Here is a 24,060-nt window from a genome sequence, read left to right as displayed (position 1 = left end):
CCAGTGACAGGGTTGGAGCCTACAGAAGGATAGCTCGCCAGTAACAGGGTTGGAGCCGACAGGAGGATAGCTCGCCAGTAACAGGGTTGGAGCCTACAGGAGGATAGCTCTCCAGTAACAGGGTTGGAGCCTACAGGAGGATAGCTCTCCAGTAACAGGGTTGGAGCCTACAGGAGGATAGCTCTCCAGTAACAGGATTAGAGAGCCCTGATCTATAAGGACTTGGACTATAATACAATTACTGATTAATACTGATTGACTGATTACTGATATATCACCAGACTGTAAACATGTAGTTAACCACATCACCCCTCCCTCTCAGACCTACCTCCTCCCCCTGACCCACCGCCCATCCAGGGACCAGGGCCTATCCAGGGAGCCCGTAGTGTAGGCGGCATGTGCCCCCCAGCCGAGAAGAAGGCCTCGTCCCTGGAGCGCCAGCCCATGTGTGGTGCCATGCCCCTGTCTGGGCTGGAGGAAATGAAGAGCTGCATGGACAGACAGACACGCACCTCTCTGGAGCGCCACCGCCAGGCACAGGACAGACTAGCATCCATGGACCGAGGAGACGACCCACGCAGGGGACACAAAACAGGTACTGGACTGGAGGGTAGAAGCAAGTCAAAATACCAGCACACTGTCTGAAAGACTCAGACCCGATCCAAACATTCCAATCAGTGCGCAGGTGTTCGTTCTAATTTGCAGATGCCAATTTCTTGTATCCTGCACTTGTGGCAGTGTGTTGGATGTGAGCGAACATTACTTTAGAACAGTAGGATATAACTCATATTCCACTCCACAGTATGGAGCCAGTAGATATGTGGTTAGGTCAGCAGCCATTGCTGTACAGAGAGAGATCCAGAGCCCTTAACTGTGTGACAGCAGGGTCCTGATGGCCGCGGTGCCTTGGCAGACCAGAGCCTTTACTAAACCCTGGTGTTCAATCTCCTGCTGAGAGGAGACTGAGCTCCCATGAACAGATTGCACTGTCTGCCACTTTCACTTGTCTTCCAGAATGCTCCCCCCTACACACACACACACACACACACACACACACACACACACACACACACACACACACACACACACACACACACACACACACACACACAGCCTGTAGGCGTCGCCAATGGTGTCCGGCTCCAGCCCAGTCCAGGCAGAAGGCCCTAGCCAGACAGATGCAGTCTAATCACCCCAGCTTTCTCCTCTCAGACAAACAGCGGCCACTCCACCACTCCACCACTCCACCCATCTGTCTGTGTGTGGAGTCATTAGACCTCACCATGCTGTGTTCCTGTCCTGTCTGTGCCAGGACAGACAGAGCAACAGACAGAGCAACAGACAGAGCAACAGACAGAGAGGCAGACAGAGTGGCAGACAGAGTGGCAGACAGAGGCAGAAAGAACGACAGACAGACAGACAGACAGACAGACAGACAGACAGACAGACAGACAGACAGACAGACAGACAGACAGACAGACAGACAGACAGACAGACAGACAGACAGACAGACAGACAGACAGACAGACAGACAGACAGGCAGGCAGGCAGATCCGGAGACACAGAGAGGTATCACATTCATCAGATTCTTCTTCAGAAGACAATAAGAAGTGCACTCCAAGTTGACTGGTACACATCAGAGTTCAGAAGGTCCTCCAAGTTGACTGATACGCAGCAGAGTTCAGAAGGCTCTCCAAGTTGACTGGTACACATCAGAGTTCAGAAGGCTCTCCAAGTTGACTGGTACACATCAGAGTTCAGAAGGCTCTCCAAGTTGACTGATACACATCAGAGTTCAGAAGGTCCTCCAAGTTGACTGATACACAGCAGAGTTCAGAAGGCTCTCCAAGTTGACTGATACACATCAGAGTTCAGAAGGCTCTCCAAGTTGACTGATACACAGCAGAGTTCAGAAGGCTCTCCAAGTTGACTGATACACAGCAGAGTTCAGAAGGCTCTTCAAGTTGACTGATACACAGCAGAGTTCAGAAGGTGCCAAAGCATGTCAGTGCTAAAATATACTGATCTTCAGCAGGGGGTGTCACAGCAGGTCAACACTACAATATACTGACCTGTAGCAGGGAGTGTCACAGCAGGTCAACACTACAATATACTGATCTGCAGCATGGGGTGTCACAGCAGGTCAATACTACAATATACTGACCTGTAGCAGGGGGTGTCACAGCAGGTCAACACTACAATATACTGATCTGCAGCAGGGGGTGTCACAGCAGGTCAACACTACAATATACTGACCTGTAGCAGGGAGTGTCACAGCAGGTCAACATTACAATATACTGATCTGCAGCAGGGGGTGTCACAGCAGGTCAACACTACAATATACTGACCTGTAGCAGGGAGTGTCACAGCAGGTCAACATTACAATATACTGATCTGCAGCAGGGGGTGTCACAGCAGGTCAATACTACAATATACTGACCTGTAGCAGGGGGTGTCACAGCAGGTCAACACTACAATATACTGACCTGTAGCAGGGAGTGTCACAGCAGGTCAACATTACAATATACTGACCTGTAGCAGGGGGTGTCACAGCAGGTCAATACTACAATATACTGATCTGCAGCAGGGGGTGTCACAGCAGGTCAACATTACAATGTACTGATCTGCAGCAGGGGGTGTCACAGCAGGTCAACATTACAATATACTGACCTGTAGCAGGGAGTGTCACAGCAGGTCAATACTACAATATACTGATCTGCAGCAGGGAGTGTCACAGCAGGTCAACATTACAATATACTGACCTGCAGCAGTGGGTGTCACAGCAGTTCAACACTACAATAAACTGACCTGCAGCGGGTGTCAGCAGGTCAACACCACAATATACTGACCTGCAGCTGGGGGTGTCACAGCAGACACTAACAACTCTGTAGTTGCCTTTCCCCTCTTCAAAAGGGCATTAGCTGGGGGACCCATGTGTGAGCCCACACTGCCCGCTGGCACCAATACACTGCAGATGTCATTAGGAGGGAGGTCTGCCAACAGGCTCTCTGTCTCACTATAGCACCTTCTGCAACCACCACCCAGCCAATCCACCGATGGCTGCCAAACACTTACCTAGCCCCCCATAATGAATCTACAAACCACCATGTTGTAAAATACTTTTGTTGTCCCTCCCCATGTCATTTCTGTAAATGAGAATGCATCCTCGCCCCCTGCCCCACAGGAGCCCTTTCTCCTCTTGCCAGGCCGTCATTTTAAATAAGAATTTGTTCTTAGTTGACCTGCCTGGTAAAATAAAGGTTAATTTAAAATAAATAAAACACTCCCAACTGGAGTCAGGGTTAGTAGTAACAATCTGAAATATTCCCTCTGTGTCTTTGTCCAGAAGAGGGGTGCCTGCCCCCCTACAGTAAACCCTCGTTCCCCTCCCCTGGGGGCCACAGCTCCTCTGGGACAGCCTCCTCCAAGGGCTCCACGGGGCCACGCAAGGGAGAGGGACCTCGAGGGCCACACCAATGGACTGCCACAGACCACAATGACATCCTGGGGACCAACGGACAGGGACAGTATTCAGGCGAGTTATGTAAGTATCACACCATTATGTCTACTGTCTTATTGCAAGAAGGCATTGTGATGTCATAAGTAACTATATTGATTATGGGTGCATTCGTAAATTCAATCGGGAGTGCCAGAGTACGCTCAAAGTGCCCTCTGGTCGTTCGTAAATTCAGAGCGTTTCGCTCTCGGAGTGTTCAGAGCGCTCACTGGACACTCTGGCTGAGGAGTAGGGTTGATCACAGCGTTCTGACCTCACAACAGCAGTCAAGCACCCAAGCTAACTGGCTAACGTTGGCTAGCTTGCTAGCTACTTCCAGACACAAATGAGAGAACACCCCACTCTGCCTATTTTACTCCCCCTAGCAGAGCTGGTTAGGCTATTTTCATGTTATCCAGAGCGTTGGTGACTGTAACTGCAGCTGGCAACAATTTAATTACGCTTTTTTTGCCGACGTTTACTGATACCGGTCATAATCAACAGGTGTTGAGCGTTTGGCAGTTATTCAAATCAAATCAAATCAAATGTTATTTGTCACATGCGCCGAATACAACTGTAGACCTTACAGTTTAATGCTTACTTACAAGCCCTTAACCAACAATGCATTAAGAAGTTATGAAAAAAAATTGAAATATGTGTTAAGTAAAAAATAGATAAGTAAAAAATTGATAATAGAAAATAAAAGTAGCAAGTAATTAAACAGTAGCTGTAAAATAACAAGAGATGCTCTATACAGGGGGTACCGGTACAGAGTCAATGTGCAGGGGCACCGGTTACTTGAGGTAATTGAGGTAATATGTAAATGTCAGGAGAGTTAAAGTGACTATGCATAGATTAATAACAGAGAGTAGCAGCAGCATAAAATAAGGGTCTGATTAGCTGTTCAGGATCCTTATAGCTTGGGGGGTAGAAGCTGTTAAGAAGCCTTTTGGACCTCGACTTGGCGCTCCAGTACCGCTTGCCGTGCGGTAACGGAGAGAACAGTCTATGACTAGGGTGGCTGGGCCTTCCTCTGACACCACCTGATATAGAAGTCCTGGATGGCAGGAAGCTTGGCCCCAGTGATGTACTGGGCCATACGCACTACCCTCTGTGGTGCCTTGCAGTCGGAGGCCAAGCAGTTGCCATACCAGGCAGTGATGCAACCAGTCAGGATGCTCTCGATGTTGCAGCTGTAGAACCTTTTGACGATCTGAGGACCAATGCCAAATCATTTCAGTCTCCTGAGGGGGAATAGGCATTGTCGTGCCCTCTTCACAACTGTCTTAGTGTGTTTGGACCATGATAGTTTGTTGGTGATGTGGACACCAAGGAACTTGAAGCTCTCAACCTGTTCCACTACAGCCCCGTCGATGAGAATGGGGGTATGCTCGGCCCTCCTTTTCCTGTAGTCCACAATCATCTCCTTTGTCTTGATCACATTGAGGTAGAGGTTGTTGTCCTGGCACCACACAACCAGGTCTCTGACCTCCTCCCTGCGCTCTGGCACACTCAGACTAGAGTGCTCTGAAATCAGAGTAGATAGCCAGAGTAAATGTCTGAACCCACCCTAAATTTATATCATTTTGACAAAGATTTAGCTATGTCCTGACATTGCTGTTCTCTCTGTCTCTCTCACAGAGTGACCTGCCTGCAGTAGGATCTGAACTGAACTGGAGTAAGCCTCGTCGTCCTCATCAGAATGACGCCTCGCCCGTTGGTGCAATGAACTTTGTCCTTCTTTGTGTATTATCAGAGGAGAGGAGCAGGAAGATGACGATGATGACCACCATAACAGAACTGTAAATGTGATGTATAAACACAGACATACATACTGTACATCCCACTATGTTGTTGTCCTCAAGAAAATTATTTCCCACCTTCCATCTTCATTTTTTTCAGTCAGAAAAGAGCAAGTAAACAAAATAATTAAAACATCTTTATGAGAAAACACATTTTCAAAGTAACTGTCCTTGGGGAAAAAAGGGAATCTTGTTTCCTGTAAATAGATAAATTACATTGTTGTTGCATTGCTATGCAAGCCTACTTCAGTTTGAGCTTCTTCATTCCATACTGTTGGTTATATCTAGTCATTTGTATTATACGTGAATTGATAGGCTGGTGTGCCATAAAATAATTGTTTTTACGATCCATCATTTGTTAATACCTATCATTGATTAATTATTTTCATTATTATTATTAATTATTGTTTTTTTGCACTGCGATTTTTGGTGATAAGCACAAAAGCATTGCTCCTGCTGACAGGAAGTACCGGACGAACATGTGAAGAGGAGTTTCTCTAGAAAGATGAGAAAATATATACTAATGTACAGAGAGATATTAAAGAGTAAGAGGTTGCTTATGGACAGCAACTAAATGGATACCCATTTCCAAGTTAGGGCTAATCAGAAAGCAGACGTGTTTTTGTTGTGGTGTCTTTGAGGTTGGGGGCAGAAAAGGGGCAGAGTAGAGACAGAGAGAGGGGGGGTTAGTGGTTAGAGTGTTGGGCCAGTAACTGAAAGGTTGCTCGATCGAATCCCTGAGCTGATAAGGTAACAGTTAACACACTGTTCCTAGGCCGTCATTGTGAATAAGAATTTGTTCTTAACTGACTTGTCTAGTTAAATAAAGGTTAAAAAAAGGTTTTAATTAGTTGATTATTGGGTTAACTTCATCTGATTCTATTGTAATCTTATAGTTCTACAAATGGACTGCTATAGACTTGTTAGAGCTGGCAGTTGTGAGGTAGTCCAGACATTGTCTTGTTTTCAGAACATAACACAGCCACATTACAATGGACGTCTAGCTGGGCCCTCATCTTCATACCAGCGTTTAAATACAATTTATTTGATCTTCATCTCATCTTTGATTTTATCTTCATTGAATTCTAGAGTTTTTGTTTTCATCTGAAGATCATTTGAATAATGCGTCTAGTAAAGTGAACATCTAGAATCTAGTCACTGAAGCCATACAGTAGCACTTAGAATACACTATGAGGAGCCTCAAAGCCATAGTTCAATAGGTGTAATCTATATTGTAAACTGGGTGTTTTCGAGCCCTGAATGCTGATTGGCTGAAAGCTGTGGTATATCAGACCGTATACCACAGGTATGACAAAACATTTATTTTTACTGCTCTAATTACGTTGGTAACCAGTTTATAATAGCAATAAGGCACCTCGGGGGTTTGTGGTATATGGCCAATATACCACGGCTAAGGGCTGTATCGAGGCACTCCGCAAACAGCACTTAGGCGTGGTACATTGGCCATATACCACACCCACTCTGACCTTATTGCTTAAATCTAAAACTGACATACGACTTGCTTCCTTTTAATCATCCCACTGTTAAACTCTGGATTGGGTCGAACCCAGTTGTAGTAAGAACTAACAGTAATATTGATGCTAAAGCCACTCTATTGCCAGGAAAAAGGCTTTAGGATAGGTCCTTCTTTCGTCTCCTTTATTATGAGAGGCAAACATTTGTTTTGTCATCCATTTGACCTTTAATTTGCTTAATTTAGAGCACTTAATGTACTCGGTTAAGAGTGTTGTCCAGTAACTGAAAGTTTGCTGGATCGAATCCCCAAGCCAACTAGGTGAAAAATCTGTCAATGTGTCCTTGAGCAAGGCACTTAACCCTAATTGCTTCCGTAAGTCGCTCTGGATAAGAACTTCTGCTAAATGACTCAAATGTAAATGTAATGTACTCCACATCAATGGCATCCCACGGAAAACAAAACAATGGCCTGCTTCTGCCTCAACTGTTGTGTATCTGTTTCATTCGGAGCACTGCAGCCCCTGCCTTGAAGTATGGAACTATGTTATAATTAGCACACAGTAGAACACTAACTAGACTCCCCATTGGGACTCCAATTCCCAGAATGCATCAGATAGTGAAGCAGAAGGCAGGTACAGTCAGAATGGAGAAGAGCCACCTGCAGTAGGAGATCCCACTGCATCTGTCTCTACAGCATAGAGCACTACTTTCTATCTGCCTAACAGTCACAACACATTTTCCTTCTGCCGCATGGAACTATTCAGCCTCAGATGTTCAATTTGAATCTTTTCAAACAATGTTCTTATCATTTTTTTAAAACCTGTTTCTTTGTATGCCTTTCATGGACTCAAAAAGGCTGCTTAATGATGTGTTCGATATCAACATTCAGGATTTTATCGGTAAAATGTTTATTTTGTCTTCTTTAGTACTGCTTAATGTTGATAAAAGGAGAGTTGGAAAGCAAACGGAAGGCTTTGCCAGATATGCTGTTGTACTGTTGTGTTCATGTCACTGTCATTTCATATCATCAACCTAGTGGCCAGTGTTCTGGAAATGAGGTGCAAGGAGTGTCTCAGGTTATTTTACTGTACATTCTGGCGGTGTTCATGTGTGTGTGTATATATATGTGTGTATATGTTCATATGCATCTCCACTCAGTTATTTCATTCCAGTTTCATTGCTGAAAGATAACCCTCTTTTATGTCCGATGCTGTCCTGTTTCATTTCTTTTCGCCAGTTTAATTCCAAGTTTAACGTGCTGGTCCATCCACCTTAAGACAAGATGTCAGGAACAGAACATACCAAATTAATATTGATACTTCTAATGTGTTTTTGTGTCTTTTTAATAATCATGGTTTTCTTTTAAATCACGGTGTTGTTGTTTTGTATTTATTAAAATGATAATAAAAAGGTATATTGTGAAATATGCATAAAGATTTGTGGAATATAAAATGTTGTTTTTTTGTAAACTTTGCTGTCGGAGAAGGCCAGGGACGGGCAACTCCAGTCCTCAGGGGCCAGAGTGCTGTCACACATTGTCCCCATCCCTAGCAAACACAGCTGATTAAACTAATTGCATTCTAAACTGAAGATCAGGATTAGTTGATTATTGGAGTCAGGTGAGTTAGCTGGGGCAAAAACGTGGCATCAATAAGGCTCCCCGAGGACTGGAGTTGCCCATCCCTGAGCTGGGCCATAAGGACTTGATTGACTCTCCAGGTCCACAGTAAGTTGCAAAGCTGGGTCATTAGTTGTCAGAGACAATGGAGTCACTGGGTCCTGCATGTTAACAACTCTGCTCCGTCTCATCTCAAAATGAAAGAAACTAAAACCTTTTCCAAACACAAACAGCGATATGTTCCTCATTTGCTTGACAAGACAATAGATACAGGTGTTCTTTTTTGGAAGGTTGAAAAGTACTTTGGCTTTCCGTCTCTTTCGTTCCTTTTCTCAGTATTGTTGGATCTGTGTGTTCGCCTTTTTGCAAGAAAAAAAGAGGATTAAAAAAAGAGAAAAAGAGCAAGTTGTTGGGTGAAGTCTTTCTGTACAGTACCGGGCAAGGTGATGCCATCTCTCCAATGCCATTTCTACATTCTGTACAACCTTCTGTATTCACTTGCATGTCCTTGTCCAAGAAGAGGAAAATAGTGGAGCAAGAAATTAAACTTTTACAAGTCTCATTCCCATGTCCTGTAAGATAAATCCAAGTTATTTTCTTTCATTGTACCTGGATCACTATCAACAAATAAAATATTTTTGAAAAATGTGAACCCTTGTCTTTCGCTCCGTTGATTGACAAGGTGTTTTACACAATATCACTATCTGTCAAAGTTGGAAAGGTTCTGTACCATGTTTTCATTGTTTTGAGTATTGCTTTCTGGACATACAGTATTTTGTTCCAAGAGAAAGACAAAAACTCTGAAATCTCCTCTAAAAAGAATAGTGTTTCCTTCTGTCCTGTGTGTGTGTGTGTGTGTGTGTGTGTACTGTATGTGTTTGAGAGGGTGTCTGACTCAGCTGTGCTTTTTGTGTCAAACCAGTTGACATGCTGCTCCGCTCGGAGAGGGCCAGCATCAAACAGAACGCCAAATCCCTCAATGAGATAGGCACCCGCACTTTGAATAACACTTAAAATAACTTAGACAGAAATGTTGCTCAGATAGTGCATTTTATATTTTTCCTTTTTGAACACCAGGATGTGACAAAATAGAGTCAGCAAATGTGGCAGAATGAGGCGTTGATAACCGCTTGGAGGGAAAACTTACCTTACTCCTTAACAAGTCCATTAGAGCAACTTAGTTTGCTATGACTTTATTAAGTAAATGTCTCATCTGAATGTTAGTCTACACTGTGTCCCCTGTCAATTGGTATGCCTACGTGTACTTACAGACTGCTTTGTGTGATGTTCTTCTTAGCATAGAGATGCTTTTAGACGGACCTCCATCTTATTTGTAATGTGAAAGCCAGCTAGTCTGATGGCGTTTAAGGAACGATGGCTCATGTAATGAAAACCAATAAAAGGCTGTTTTATAGTTCGTTAAATAATTTCATTATCCCATCCCTGCTCTCCGCACCACCATAATGACAGCAATTATTCATGTTAATATCTTTGATCTCTCTCTACATTTCTCTCCCTCTCTCTCACTCTTGTTTTCTCTCTCCCCACTCACTCGTTTTCTTTCTTTCTTTCTCTCTCTCTTCCTCTTTGTTCTGAATTCACCTTACGCCTATAAGGGGTCTTTCAAGCCAACAGCTTGAGGAACCAAACAGCTCCCCTCACTCCACTAACAAACCAAACCTACAATGCGTTAGTAAGAGAAAGTAAGTTAAGAACTAGTTACATTTACCAGTCCTCCAACTCCCTAAATCACTACTCTCTGAGTCTCTCTCTCTCTCTCTCTCTCTCTCTCTCTCTCTCTCTCTCTCTCTCTCTCTCTCTCTCTCTCTCTCTCTCTCTCTCTCTCTCTCTCTCTCTCTCTCTCTCTGATCAATGTGAATGATTGAAGCAGAGAGGATGAGGAGTGTGAGACGGTTTGACACAGATCTCTGCCCTGTCTCAGATCAGTGTGTTTTCCCAAGGCCTTCCTTCCCTCCAGGTATGTGATATTGGAAACGGTTGGAAAATATTTGTACTCATATGACAAAGGTTCAGCAAACAATCCACCAGTGGTGGTGATGCAGGGACAAATTCATTATTTCACAACTCAGCCCCAGCCTCAGCCTCAGACTCAGCCTCTTGTCTCAGTCTCATCATCAGCCCCAGTTTCAGGCTCATCCTCAGCCCAATTCTCATCCTCAGGCTCATTCTCATCCTCAGTCTTAGCCTCAGCCTCTTGTCTCAGTCTCATCCTCAGTCTCAGCCTCAGTCTCAACCCCAGCCTCAGTCTCATCCTAAGATTCAATCTCAGTCTCAGCCTCATCCTCAGGCTCAGCATCAGCCTCTTGTCTCAGCCCTAGTTTCAGTATCAGTTTAATCCACATCCCAGGTCTCATCCTCAGACCCAGTCTCAGCCTCAGTCTCATCCTCAGTCCCAGTCTCAGTTTAATCCTCAGCCCTAGTGTCATCCTCAGCCCCAACCCCAGTCTCATCCTCAGTCTCATCCTCAGCCCCAGGCTCATCCTCAGCCCCAGTCTCATCATCAGTATCAGTCTCATCCCCAGCCCCAGTTTCATCCTCAGCCCCAGTTTCATCCTCAGCCCCAGTCTCATCCTCAGTATTAGTCTCATCCTCAGCCCAGTCTCATCTTCAACCCCAGTCTCAGCATCAGTCTCATCTCCTCATTATCAGTCTCTTCCTCAGCCTCAGTCTCATCCTTAGTATCAGTCTAATCCTCAGTCCCAGTTTCATCTTCAGTCCCAGTCTCATCCTCAGCCCCAGTCTCAGCCCCAGTCTCATCCTCAGCCCGAGTCTCATCCTCAGCCCTAGTGTCATCCTCAGACCCAATTTCATCCTCAGCCCCAGTCTCATCCTCAGCCCCAGTCTCATCCTCAGCCCCAGTCTCAGACTCATCCTCAGCCCCAGCCTCATCCTCAGCCTCAGCCCCAGTCTCTTCCTCAGACTCAGTCTCATCCTCAGCCCCAGTCACATCCTAAGCCCAATTCTCAACCTCGGCCTGAATCTCATCCTCAGCCCCAGTCTCATCCTCAGCCCCAGTCTCAGTCTCATCCTCAGCCCCAGTCTCAGTCTCTTCATCAGCCCCAGTCTCAGTCTCTTCCTCAGCCCCAGTCTCAGTCTCATCCTCAGCCCCAGTCTCAGTCTCTTCCTCAGCCCCAGTCCCAGTCTCTTCATCAGCCCCAGTCTCAGTCTCTTCCTCAGCCCCAGTCTCAGTCTCTTCATCAGCCCCAGTCTCAGTCTCTTCCTCAGCCCCAGTCTCAGTCTCTTCCTCAGCCCCAGTCCCAGTCTCTTCATCAGCCCCAGTCTCAGTCTCTTCCTCAGCCCCAGTCTCAGTCTCTTCATCAGCCCCAGTCTCAGTCTCTTCCTCAGCCCCAGTCTCAGTCTCTTCCTCAGCCCCAGTCTCAGTCTCTTCCTCAGCCCCAGTCCCAGTCTCTTCCTCAGCCCCAGTCCCAGTCTCAGTTTAATCCTCAGCCCTAGTGTCATCCTCAGCCCCAACCCCAGTCAAATCCTCAGTATCAGTCTCATCCTCAGCCCCAGGCTCATCCTCAGCCCCAGTCTCATCATCAGTATCAGTCTCATCCCCAGCCCCAGTTTCATCCTCAGCCCCAGTCTCATCCTCAGTATTAGTCTCATCCTCAGCCCAGTCTCATCTTCAACCCCAGTCTCAGTATCAGTCTCATCTCCTCATTATCAGTCTCTTCCTCAGCCTCAGTCTCATCCTTAGTATCAGTCTAATCCTCAGTCCCAGTTTCATCTTCAGTCCCAGTCTCATCCTCATCCTCAGCCCCAGTCTCAGCCCCAGTCTCATCCTCAGCCTGAGTCTCATCCTCAGCCCTAGTGTTATCCTCAGACCCAATTTCATCCTCAGCCCCAGTCTCATCCTCAGCCCCAGTCTCATCCTCAGCCCCAGTCTCAGACTCATCCTCAGCCCCAGTCTCATCCTCAGCCTCAGCCCCAGTCTCTTCCTCATCCACAGCCTCAGTCTCATCCTCAGACTCAGTCTCATCCTCAGCCCCAGTCACATCCTCAGCCCCAGTCTCATTCTCAGCCCCAGTCTTAGTCTCAGTCACATCCTCAGCCCCAGTCTCAGACTCATCCTCAGCCCCAGTCTCATCCTCAGCCTCAGCCCCAGTCTCTTCCTCATCCTCAGCCTCAGTCTCATCCTCAGACTCAGTCTCATCCTCAGCCCAATCACATCCTAAGCCCCATTCTCAACCTCGGCCTCAATCTCATCCTCAGCCCTAGTCTCATCCTCAGCCCCAGTCTCAGTCTCTTCCTCAGCCCCAGTCTCAGTCTCTTCCTCAGCCACAGTCTCAGTCTCTTCCTCAGCCCCAGTCTCAGTCTCTTCCTCATCCTCAGCCCCAGTCTCATCCTCAGCCCCAGTTTCATCCTCAGCTACAGTTTCAACCTCAGCCCAAGATCCAACCTCAGCCCCAGTCTCATCCTCAGCCCCAGTTTCATCCTCAGCCCCAGTTTCAACCTCAGCCCCAGTTTCATCCTCAGCCCCAGTCTCATCCTCAGCCCCAGTTTCAACCTCAGCCCCAGTTTCAACCTCAGCCCCAGTTTCAACCTCAGCCCCAGTTTCATCCTCAGCCCCAGTTTCATCCTCAGCCTAATCCTCAGTCTCATCTTCATTCCCAGTCTCATCCTCAGTCCCAGTCCCAGTCTCATCCTCAGTACCAGTCTCAGTCTCATCCTCTGCCCCAGTCTCAGTCTCACCCTCTGCCCCAGTCTCAGTCTCATCCTCAGCTCCAGTCTCAGACTCAGCCTCAGTCTCAGTCTCAGTCCCAGTCCCAGTCTCAGACTGTCACATCCTCAGCCCCAGCCCAAGTCTGATCCTCAGCCCAAGTCTGATCCTCAGCCCCAGTCTCAGTCTCAGTCTCATTCTCAGTCTTATCCTCAGCCCCAGTCTCAGTCTCATCCTCAGTCTCATCCTCAGCCTCAGTCTCATCCTAAGATTCAATCTCAGTCTCAGCCTCATCCTCAGCCTCATCCTTAGGCTCAGCATCAGCCTCTTGTCTCAGCCCTAGTTTCAGTATCAGTTTAATCCACATCCCAGGTCTCATCCTCAGACCCAGTCTCAGCCTCAGTCTCATCCTCAGTCCCAGTCTCAGTTTAATCCTCAGCCCTAGTGTCATCCTCACCCCCAACCCCAGTCTCAGTATCAGTCTCATCCTCAGCCCCAGGCTCATCCTCAGCCCCAGTCTCATCATCAGTATCAGTCTCATCCTCAGCCCCAGGCTCATCCTCAGCCCCAGTCTCATCATCAGTATCAGTCTCATCCCCAGCCCCAGTTTCATCCTCAGCCCCAGTCTCATCCTCAGCCCCAGTCTCATCATCAGTATCAGTCTCATCCCCAGCCCCAGTTTCATCCTCAGTCCCAGTCTCATCCTCAGTATTAGTCTCATCCTCAGCCCAGACTCATCTTCAACCCAGTCTCAGCATCAGTCTCATCTCTTCATTATCAGTCTCTTCCTCAGCCTCAGTCTCATCCTTAGTATCAGTCTAATCCTCAGTCCCAGTTTAATCTTCAGTCCCAGTCTCATCCTCATTCTCATCCTCAGCCCCAGTCTCATCCTCAGCACCAGTCTCATCCTCAGCCCTAGTGTCATCCTCAGCCCCAATTTCATCCTCAGTCCAGTCTCATCCTCAGCCCCAGTCTCAGTGTCATCCTCAGCCCCAGTCTCATCCTCAGAACCAGTCTCATCCTCAGCCCCAGCCCTAGTCTCAGTCTCATCCTCAGACCCAGTCTCATCCTCAGCCCCAGTCTCATCCTCAGCCCCAGTCTCGTCCTCAGCCCCAGTCTCATCCTCTGCCCCAGTCTCAGCCTCATCCTCTGCCCCAGTCTCAGTCTCATCCTATTCCCCAGTCTCAGTCTCATCCTCTTCCCCATTCTCAGTCTCATCCTCAGCCCCAGTCTCATCCTCAGCCCCAGTCTCATCCTCAGCCCCAGTCTCATCCTCAGCCCCAGTCTCATCCTCTGCCCCAGTCTCAGTCTCACCCTCTGCCCCAGTCTCAGTCTCATCCTCTTCCCCAGTCTTAGTCTCATCCTCTGCCCCAGTCTCAGTCTCATCCTCTGCCCCAGTCTCAGTCTCATCCTCTGCCCCAGCCCCATTCTCATCCCCAGCCCCAGTCTCATCCTCAGCCCCAGTCTCATCCTCAGCCCCAGTCTCATCCTCAGCTCCAGTCTCATCCTCTGCCCCAGTCTTAGTCTCATCCTCTGCCCCAGTCTCAGTCTCATCCTCTTCCCCAGTCTCAGTCTCATCCTCTTCCCCAGTCTCAGTCTCATCCTCAGCCCCAGTCTCATCCTCAGCCCCAGCCTCATCCTCAGCCCCAGTCTCATCGTTATCCTCTGCCCCAGTGTCAGTCTGTCTCATCCTCTGCTCCAGTGTCAGTCTGTCTCATCCTCTGCCCCAGTGTCAGTCTGTCTCCTCCTCTGCCCCAGTGTCAGTCTCAGTCTCAGCCCCAGTCTCAGTCTCATCCCCAGTCTCAGTCTCATCCTCAGCCCCAGTCTCAGACTCATCCATAGCCCAAGTCTCAGACTCATCCTCAGCACCAGCCTCATCCCCAGCCTCAGACTCATCCTCAGCCTCAGTCTCATCCTCAGCCCCAGTCTCATCCCCAGCCTCAGACTCATCCTCAGGCCCAGTCTCAGACTCATCCTCAGCTCCAGTCTCAGACTCATCCCATAGCCCCAGTCTCAGTCTCATCCTCAGCCCCAGTCTCATCCCCAGCCTCAGCCTCAGACTCATCCTCAGCCCCAGTCTCATCCTCAGCCCCAGTCTCATCCTCAGCCCCAATCTCATCCTCAGTCCCAGTCTCATCCTCAGCCCCAGTCTCATCCTCTGCCCCAGTCTCAGGCTCATCCTCTGCCCAGGTCTCAGTCTCATCCTCTTCCCCATTCTCAGTCTCATCCTCAGCCCCAGTCTTATCCTCAGCCCCAGTCTCATCCTCTGCCCCAGTCTCAGTCTCATCCTCTGCCCCAGTCTCAGTCTCATCCTCTTCCCCAGTCTCAGTCTCATCCTCTGCCCCAGTCTCAGTCTCATCCTCTGCCCCAGTCTCATCCTCAGCCCCATTCTCATCCCCAGCCCCAGTCTCATCCTCAGCCCCAGTCTCATCCTCAGCCCCAGTATCATCCTCAGCCCCTGTCTCATCCTCTGCCCCAGTCTCAGTCTCATCCTCTGCCCCAGTCTCAGTCTCATCCTCTGCCCCAGTCTCATCCTCAGCACCATTCTCATCCCCAGCCCCAGTCTCATCCTCAGCCCCAGTCTCATCCTCAGCCCCAGTATCATCCTCAGCCTCTGTCTCATCCTCTGCCCCAGTCTCAGTCTCATCCTCTGCCCCAGTCTCAGTCTCATCCTCTTCCCCAGTCTCAGTCTCATCCTCTGCCCCAGTCTCAGTCTCATCCTCTGCCCCAGTCTCAGTCTCATCCTCTGCCCCAGTCTCAGTCTCATCCTCAGCCCCAGTCTCATCGTTATCCTCTGCCCCAGTGTCAGTCTGTCTCATCCTCTGCTCCAGTGTCAGTCTGTCTCATCCTCTGCCCCAGTGTCAGTCTGTCTCCTCCTCTGCCCCAGTGTCAGTCTCAGTCTCAGCCCCAGTCTCAGTCTCATCCCCAGTCTCAGTCTCATCCTCAGCCCCAGTCTCAGACTCATCCATAGCCCAAGTCTCAGACTCATCCTCAGCACCAGCCTCATCCCCAGCCTCAGACTCATCCTCAGCCTCAGTCTCATCCTCAGCCCCAGTCTCATCCCCAGCCTCAGACTCATCCTCAGGCCCAGTCTCAGACTCATCCTCAGCTCCAGTCTCAGACTCATCCCATAGCCCCAGTCTCAGTCTCATCCTCAGCCCCAGTCTCATCCCCAGCCTCAGCCTCAGACTCATCCTCAGCCCCAGTCTCATCCTCAGCCCCAGTCTCATCCTCAGCCCCAATCTCATCCTCAGTCCCAGTCTCATCCTCAGCCCCAGTCTCATCCTCTGCCCCAGTCTCAGGCTCATCCTCTGCCCAGGTCTCAGTCTCATCCTCTTCCCCATTCTCAGTCTCATCCTCAGCCCCAGTCTTATCCTCAGCCCCAGTCTCATCCTCTGCCCCAGTCTCAGTCTCATCCTCTGCCCCAGTCTCAGTCTCATCCTCTTCCCCAGTCTCAGTCTCATCCTCTGCCCCAGTCTCAGTCTCATCCTCTGCCCCAGTCTCATCCTCAGCCCCATTCTCATCCCCAGCCCCAGTCTCATCCTCAGCCCCAGTCTCATCCTCAGCCCCAGTATCATCCTCAGCCCCTGTCTCATCCTCTGCCCCAGTCTCAGTCTCATCCTCTGCCCCAGTCTCAGTCTCATCCTCTGCCCCAGTCTCATCCTCAGCACCATTCTCATCCCCAGCCCCAGTCTCATCCTCAGCCCCAGTCTCATCCTCAGCCCCAGTATCATCCTCAGCCTCTGTCTCATCCTCTGCCCCAGTCTCAGTCTCATCCTCTGCCCCAGTCTCAGTCTCATCCTCTTCCCCAGTCTCAGTCTCATCCTCTGCCCCAGTCTCAGTCTCATCCTCTGCCCCAGTCTCAGTCTCATCCTCTGCCCCAGTCTCAGTCTCATCCTCAGCCCCAGTCTCATCGTTATCCTCTGCCCCAGTGTCAGTCTCAGTCTCATCCCCTGTCTCAGTCTCAGTCTCAGTCCCAGTCTCATCCCCAGCCTCAGACTCATCCTCAGCCCCAGCCTCAGTCTCATCCTCAGCCCCAGTCTCATCCCCAGCCTCAGACTCATCCTCAGGCCCAGTCTCAGACTCATCCTCAGCTCCAGTCTCAGACTCATCCATAGCCCCAGTCTCAGACTCATCCTCAGCCCCAGTCTCATCCCCAGTCTCAGACTCATCCTCAGCCCCAGTCTCAGTCTCATCCTCAGCCCCAGTCTCATCCCCAGCCTCAGACTCATCCTCAGCCCCAGTCTCAGTCTCATCCTCAGCCCCAGTCTCATCCTCAGCCCCAGTCTCATCCTCAGCCCCAGTCTCATCCTCTGCCCCAGTCTCAGTCTCATCCTCTGCCCCAGTCTCAGTCTCATCCTCTTCCCCATTCTCAGTCTCATCCTCTTCCCCATTCTCAGTCTCATCCTCAGCCCCAGTCTCATCCTCAGCCCCAGTCTCATCCTCAGCCCCAGTCTCATCCTCTGCCCCAGTCTCAGTCTCTTCCTCAGCCCCAGTCTCAGTCTCATCCTCTTCCCCAGTCTCAGTCTCATTCTCTGCCCCAGTCTCAGTCTCATCCTCTGCCCCAGTCTCAGTCTCATCCTCTGCCCCAGTCTCAGTCTCATCCTCAGCCCCAGTTTCATCCTCAGCCCCAGTCTCATCCTCAGCCCCAGTCTCATCCTTATCCTCTGCCCCAGTCTCAGTCTCATCCTCAGCCCCAGTCTCATCCTTATCCTCTGCCCCAGTGTCATTCTTATCCTCTGCCCCAGTCTCATCCTTATCCTCTGCCCCAGTGTCTTTATTTTCCTCTGCCCCATTGTCTTTCTTATCCTGTTCCCCAGTGTCTTTCTTTTCCTCTGCCCCAGTGCCAGTCTCATCCTCTGCCCCAATGTCAGTCTGTGTCATCCTCTGCCCCAGTGTCAGTCTGTCTCATCCTCTGCCCCAGTGTCAGTCTGTCTCCTCCTCTGCCCCAGTGTCAGTCTGTCTCCTCCTCTGCCCCAGTGTCAGTCTGTCTCCTCCTCTGCCCCAGTGTCAGTCTGTCTCATCCTCAGTCTCATCCTCAGCCCTGCTCTTTGACGACTGCCTCGCTCTTTGCCAACTAAATATATTTTTCCTCTTTCCCCATCCTTTATTTCCAACTGTTTCCCTGGCTGTTTTTCTATGTTCCCTTTTCCCATCATTTTTCACCTGTCGCTTTAGCGCTGTGTTTTTCTTCTGTCCTTTGCCTCTCCACACCCTAAGAAGCCTTTACACCTCCATGTGTCTGTAGTAATTGCCATGTGAGACGCGGGTGACTAGAGGCAAGTGGGGAGATTAGAAACACACAGTGGCTATCAGAGCAGAGGGAAATAAGCTGTGCTCAGCAGATACCCGTAGACACTGTAGTGAGATATGAGCGGCGATGAGGGTGTGTCTGTCTGCAGGGGGAAGGGAGCTGCTGGGGTGTGTTAATTAAAGGAAGCATCCATTGCTGGTGCTGCTGGGTTTTCCCTCTTGTCTTTCTCCTCCTCTTTGTCTCTGGACTGCTGACAATGAGTGGAGGCGAGAGGGCAGCAGTACCAATTCTACACCATTCATCACACATGTCAAACAGCAAAGGCCAGCTGCTGGGGACAAGCAGGGAACATTAGCATTTCAGCACCATCTCTCTCTCTCTCTCTCTCTCAATTCAATTCAATTCAATTCAAGGGGCTTCATTGGCATGGGAAAGATATGTTAACATTGCCAAAGCAAGTGAAGTAGATAATATACAAAAGTGAAATAAACAATAAAAATGAACAGTATACATTACACTCACAGAAGTTCCAAAAGAATAAAGACATTACATATATACATATCATATTATGTATGTATACAGTGTTGTAACAATGTACAAATGGTTAACTTCTCAGGGCTACGTGGGACGCTAGCGTCCCACCTGCGGGACACACTATTCAACAGCCAGTGAAATATCAGGGCGCGAAATAAAAAACTGCAAAAATCTCATAATTTCATTTTCTCAAACAATCAACTATTTTACACCATTTTAAAGATAAGACTCTCGTTAATGTAAACACATTGTCCGATTTCAAAAAGGCTTTACGGTGAAAGCATAACATTTGATTATGTTAGGACATAAACTTCACAAGAAAAACCACACAGGCATTTTCCAAGCAAGTACATGCATCACAAAAACCAAAAGTACAGCTAAAATATTCACTAACCTTTGATCTTCATCAGATGGCACTCATAGGACTTCATGTTATACAATACATGTATGTTTTGCTCGATAAAGTTCATATTTATATCCAAAAACAACATTTTACATTGGCGCATGATGTTCAGAAAATGTATTCCCACCAAAACATCTGTTGAATGTGCACAACAATTTACAAAAATACTCATCATAAACGTTGATAAAATTTACAACAGTTATTGAAAGAATTATAGATACACTACTCCTTGACGCAACCGCTTTGTCAGATTTCAAAATAACTTTACGGAGAAAGCACATTGTTCAATATTCTGAGTACATAGCTCAGCCATCGAAGCAAGCTATACAGCTTCCTGCCAAGTTCTGGCATCAACAAAACTCTGAATTAGTATTATAAATATTCTCTTACCTTTGCTGATCTTCGTCAGAATGCACTCCGAGGACTCCTACTTCCATAAGAAATGTTATTTTTGTTCGAAATACTCCATATTTATGTCCAAATACCTCCGTTTTGTTCGTGTGTTCAGATCACTATCCAAAGGCATAACGCGCGAGCGCAGTACCAGAGACGAAAAGTGAAATGGTTCCATTACCGTTCGTAGAAACATGTCAAATGTTGTTTACAATCAATCTTTATGGTATTTTTAACGTAAAAATGCGATAATATTCCAACCGACAATAGCGTATTCATTCCAGGAGAAAAAGAAGGAACGGTGAGCTCGCGGGCTCGCGCTTCAACAAGCCCTTTGTCTTCAGGCAGTCCACTCATTGACTGAGCTACTATTCTCTGCCCAGTAACAGGAGAAGGATGAAAAAACTTTCTAAAGGCTGTTGACAGCCAATGGAAGCCTTAGGAAGTGCAACGTGACCCCACAGACACTGTGGTTTCAATAGGGATTCAAAAGAAGAACTACAATTCTCAGATTTCCCACTTCCTGGTTGGATTTTTCTCAGGTTTTTGCCTGCCATATGAGTTATGTTATACTCACAGACATCATTCAAACAGTTTTAGAAACTTCAGAGCCCCCTATATCCAAATCTACTAATAATATGCATATTCTAGTTTCTGGGCCGAGTAGTAGGCAGTTTAATTTGGGTACGTTTTTCATCCGGCTGTGAAAATACTGCCCCCTATACTCAACAGGTTAAAGTACAAAAGGGAAAATGAATAAGCACAAATATGGGTTGTATTTACATTGGTGTTTGTTCTTCACTGGTTGCCCTTTTCTTGTGGCAACAGGTCACAAATCTTGCAGCTGTGATGGCACGCTGTGGTATTTCACCCAATAGATATGGGAGTTGATCAAAATCGGGTTTGTTTTCTAATTATTTGTGGATCTCTGTAATCTGATGGAAATATGTGTCTCTAATATGGTCATACATTTGGCAGGAAGTTAGGAAGTGTAGCTCAGTTTCCACCTCATTTTGTGGGCAGCGTGCACATAGCTTGTCTTCTCTTGAGAGCCAGTTCTGCCTACGGTGGCCTTTCCCAATAGCAAGGCTATGCTCACTGAGTATGTACATAGTCAAAGCTTTCCTTAAGTTTGGGTCAGTCACAGTGGTCAGGTATTCTGCTACTGTGTACTCTCTGTTTAGGGCCAGATAGCATTCTAGTTTGCTCTGTTTTTTTGTTAATTATTTTCTTTGTTAATTCTCTCTCTCTCTCTTGCTCTCTCTCTCTCTCTCTCGCTCTCATGCAATGTTTGCATAGAACATACAGTGAGCTCCAAACATATTCACACTTTGGATTTGAAATGATACAATGGCTATGAGGTTAAATTGCAGACTGTCCGCTTTAATTTGAGGGTATTTTCGTCAATATCGGGTCGACCGTTTACAGCACTTTTTGTACATAGAATATGTTTCTATGATTACGCATTGTCCTGAATGAATCGTGAATAATTATGAGTTACAGATGCACAAATATCATACCCCAAAGACTAGCCTCTCACCATTACAAGAGGTTAGCATTTTGGGGGGGTATTATATTTATGCCTCTAACTTTCTCACTCATCATTATTCACGATTCAATCAGGATTATCCGTAATCATTGTAGCATCCACATTGATGTAGAAGTGTTTACAAACATATTATATTCTTATTTATAATTAAAGTGAATCCAAAATGGCACACTACATTATTTACCATTAATTTCTATTAGACACAAAAACAATCTGAATCACACAACAACAACAAAAAAGAACGAATGCATCCAACAAGTTTGTAGAGTCTCAAGCTTGATGTAATCATTGCGTGGTATGAATATAGGACGGAATACTGCACTTTTGACTACTTTAATACACATAAGTGAATTTGTCCCAATACCTAATTTCTAAACAGTTCACCCAATATGGATGAAAATAAACTCAAATTAAAGCTGACAGTCTGCACTTTTACCTCATAGTCATTGTATCATTTCAAATCCAAAGTGCTGGAGTACAGAGCCAAAACAAAAACAGAAATGTGTCACTCTCTAGTTTTGGAGCTCACTGTAAATGTTCCACCACTTCCTTTTCCATGAATTGCTCTTCCAGGGAAACAGTAGATGGTTTCGTGTGATCCCCACATTATAACATAGCATTGTGTTCAGTGTGGTGTCTTGGGAGGATCAATGGTTCTTAATGACAGGCTGCAGGGATGATAATGGATAGGGTAGTAAGCAGTGTGGAGTGTAATACTTTTACCATATGTTGCCAGGGCTTAGTGGCCAGGCAGGCCCTTCCTACATGCCACAGCTGACTTCCTACACAGGCCACTGACTTACATTGACATGATTATACCTTACACTGACCTGAACATACCTTACACTGACATGAATATAACTTACAGTGGAAAGAAAAAGTATGTGAACCCTTTGGAATTACCTGGATTTCTGCATAAATTGGTCATCAAATTTGATCTGATCTTCATCTAAGACACAACAATAGACAAACATAGTGTGCTTAAACTAATAACACACAAATTATTGTATTTTTCTTATCTATATTGAATACATCATTTAAACATTCACAGTGTAGGTTGGAAAAGGTATGTGAACCCCTAAGCTAATGACTTCTCCAAAAGCTAATTGGAGTCAGGAAACAGCTAACCTGGAGTCCAATCAATGAGATGAAATTGGAGATGTTGGTTAGAGCTGCCTTGCCCTATAAAAAACATTCACAACATTTGAGTTTGCTATTCACAAGAAGCATTACCTGATGTGAACCATGCCTTGAACAAAAGAGATCTCAGAAGACCTAAGATTAAGAATTGTTGACTTGCATTAAGCTGGAAAGGGCTTCAAAAGTATCTCTAAAAGCTTTGATGTTCATCAGTCCATTGTCTATAAATGGAGAAAGTTCAGCACTGTTGCTACTCCCCATAGGAGTGGCCATTCTGCAAAGATGACTGCAAGAGCACAGTGCAGAATGCTCAATGAGGTTAAGAAGAATCCTAGATCAGCTAAAGACTTACAGAAATCTCTGTAACATGCTAACATCTCTGTTGACGATACGTAAAACACTAAACAAGAATGGCGGTCCCGTGTGGCTCAGTTGGTAGAGCATGGTGTTTGCAACACCAGGGTTGTGGGTTCGATTCCCACGGGGGACCAGTGTGGAGAAAAAATGTATGAAATGTATGCATTCACTACTGTAAGTCGCTCTGGATAAGAGTGTCTGCTAAATGACTAAAATGTAAATGGAATGGTGTTCATGGGAGGACACCACGGAAGAAGCCACTGCTGTCCAAAAAAAACATTGCTGCACGTCTGAATTTTGCAAAAGTGCACCTGGATGTTCCACAGCGCTACTGGCAAAATATTCTGTGGACAGATGAAACTACAGTTGAGTTGTTTGGAAGAAACACCCAACACTATGTGTGGAGAAAAAAAGGCACAGCACACAAACATCAAAACCTCATCCCAACTGTAAAGTGTGGTGGATGGTTTGGGGCTGCTCTGCTGCCTCAGGGCCTGGACAGCTTGCTATCATCGACGGACAAATGAATTCCCAAGTTTATCGAGACATTTTGCAGGAGAATGTTAGGCTATCTGTCCACCAGCTGAAGCTCAACAAAAGTTGGTTGATGCAACAGGACAACGACCCGAAACACAGAAGTAAATCAACAACAGAATGGCTTCAACAGAAGAAAATACGGCTTCTGGAGTGGCCCAGTCAGAGTCCTGAACTCAACCCAATTGAGATGCTGTGGCATGACCTCGAGAGCAGTTCACACCAGACATCCCAAGAATATTGCTGAACTGAAACAGTTTTGTAAAGAGGAATGGTCCAAAATTCCTCCAGACCGTTGTGCCGGTCTGATCCGCAACTACAGAAAATGTTTGGTTGAGGTTATTGCTGCCTTTTCCCACCCTGCACTGTGAATGTTTACATGGTGTGTTCAATAAAGACATGAAAACGTATAATTGTTGGTGTGTTATTGTTTAAGCAGACTGTGTTTGTCTATTGTTGTGACCTGACATGAATATACCTTATACTGACATGAACATATCTTACACTGACATGAACATATCTTACACTGAGATGAATATACCTTACACTGACATGAACATATCTTATACTGACATGAATATACCTTATACTGACGTGAATATACCTTACACTGACATGAACATATCTTATACTGACATGAATATACCTTATACTGACATGAATATACCTTATACTGACATGAATATACCTTATACTGACATGAATATACCTTATACTGACATGAACATATCTTATACTGACATGAATATACCTTATACTGACATGAATATACCTTATACTGACATGAACATATCTTACACTGACATGAATATACCTTACA

The 24,060-nt window shown here is 46.8% G+C and overlaps 2 protein-coding genes across 9 annotated transcripts in view; one reads left to right on the top strand and one right to left on the bottom strand.

Annotated features, from left to right (window-relative positions):
• Positions 1-9,044, top strand: part of robo2 (roundabout, axon guidance receptor, homolog 2 (Drosophila)) — a 583,693-nt gene extending 574,649 nt beyond the window's left edge. For 7 of the 8 annotated variants that reach the window (XM_014163406.2, XM_014163402.2, XM_014163404.2 and 4 more), the window contains 3 exons: positions 323-595; positions 3,347-3,544; positions 5,138-9,044. In XM_014163406.2, coding sequence (XP_014018881.1) covers positions 323-595; positions 3,347-3,544; positions 5,138-5,139 — 473 coding nt within the window. In that variant the 3' untranslated portion in view covers positions 5,140-9,044. The remainder of the gene's footprint in view (positions 1-322; positions 596-3,346; positions 3,545-5,137) is intronic. The other variant, XM_014163401.2, reaches the window with a different exon arrangement.
• Positions 9,045-13,839: 4,795 nt separating this feature from the next.
• On the bottom strand, positions 13,840-17,960 carry LOC106581376 (spore wall protein 2-like). The gene is made up of 6 exons (XM_045703405.1): positions 17,724-17,960; positions 16,980-17,327; positions 16,548-16,853; positions 16,075-16,198; positions 15,419-15,726; positions 13,840-14,157 (listed from the first exon to the last, which is right to left on the bottom strand). The coding sequence occupies exons 1-6, from the start codon at positions 17,958-17,960 to the stop codon at positions 13,840-13,842; spliced, it is 1,641 nt and encodes a 546-aa protein (XP_045559361.1).
• Between the last annotated feature and the right edge of the window lie 6,100 nt (positions 17,961-24,060).

This window comes from Salmo salar, chromosome ssa20 (genome assembly GCF_905237065.1).
Source record: "Salmo salar chromosome ssa20, Ssal_v3.1, whole genome shotgun sequence".
In the NCBI taxonomy this organism is placed as follows: domain Eukaryota; kingdom Metazoa; phylum Chordata; class Actinopteri; order Salmoniformes; family Salmonidae; genus Salmo; species Salmo salar.
Note: the sequence above shows the minus strand (reverse complement) of the source record. Positions and strands in the feature narration are given on the sequence as shown.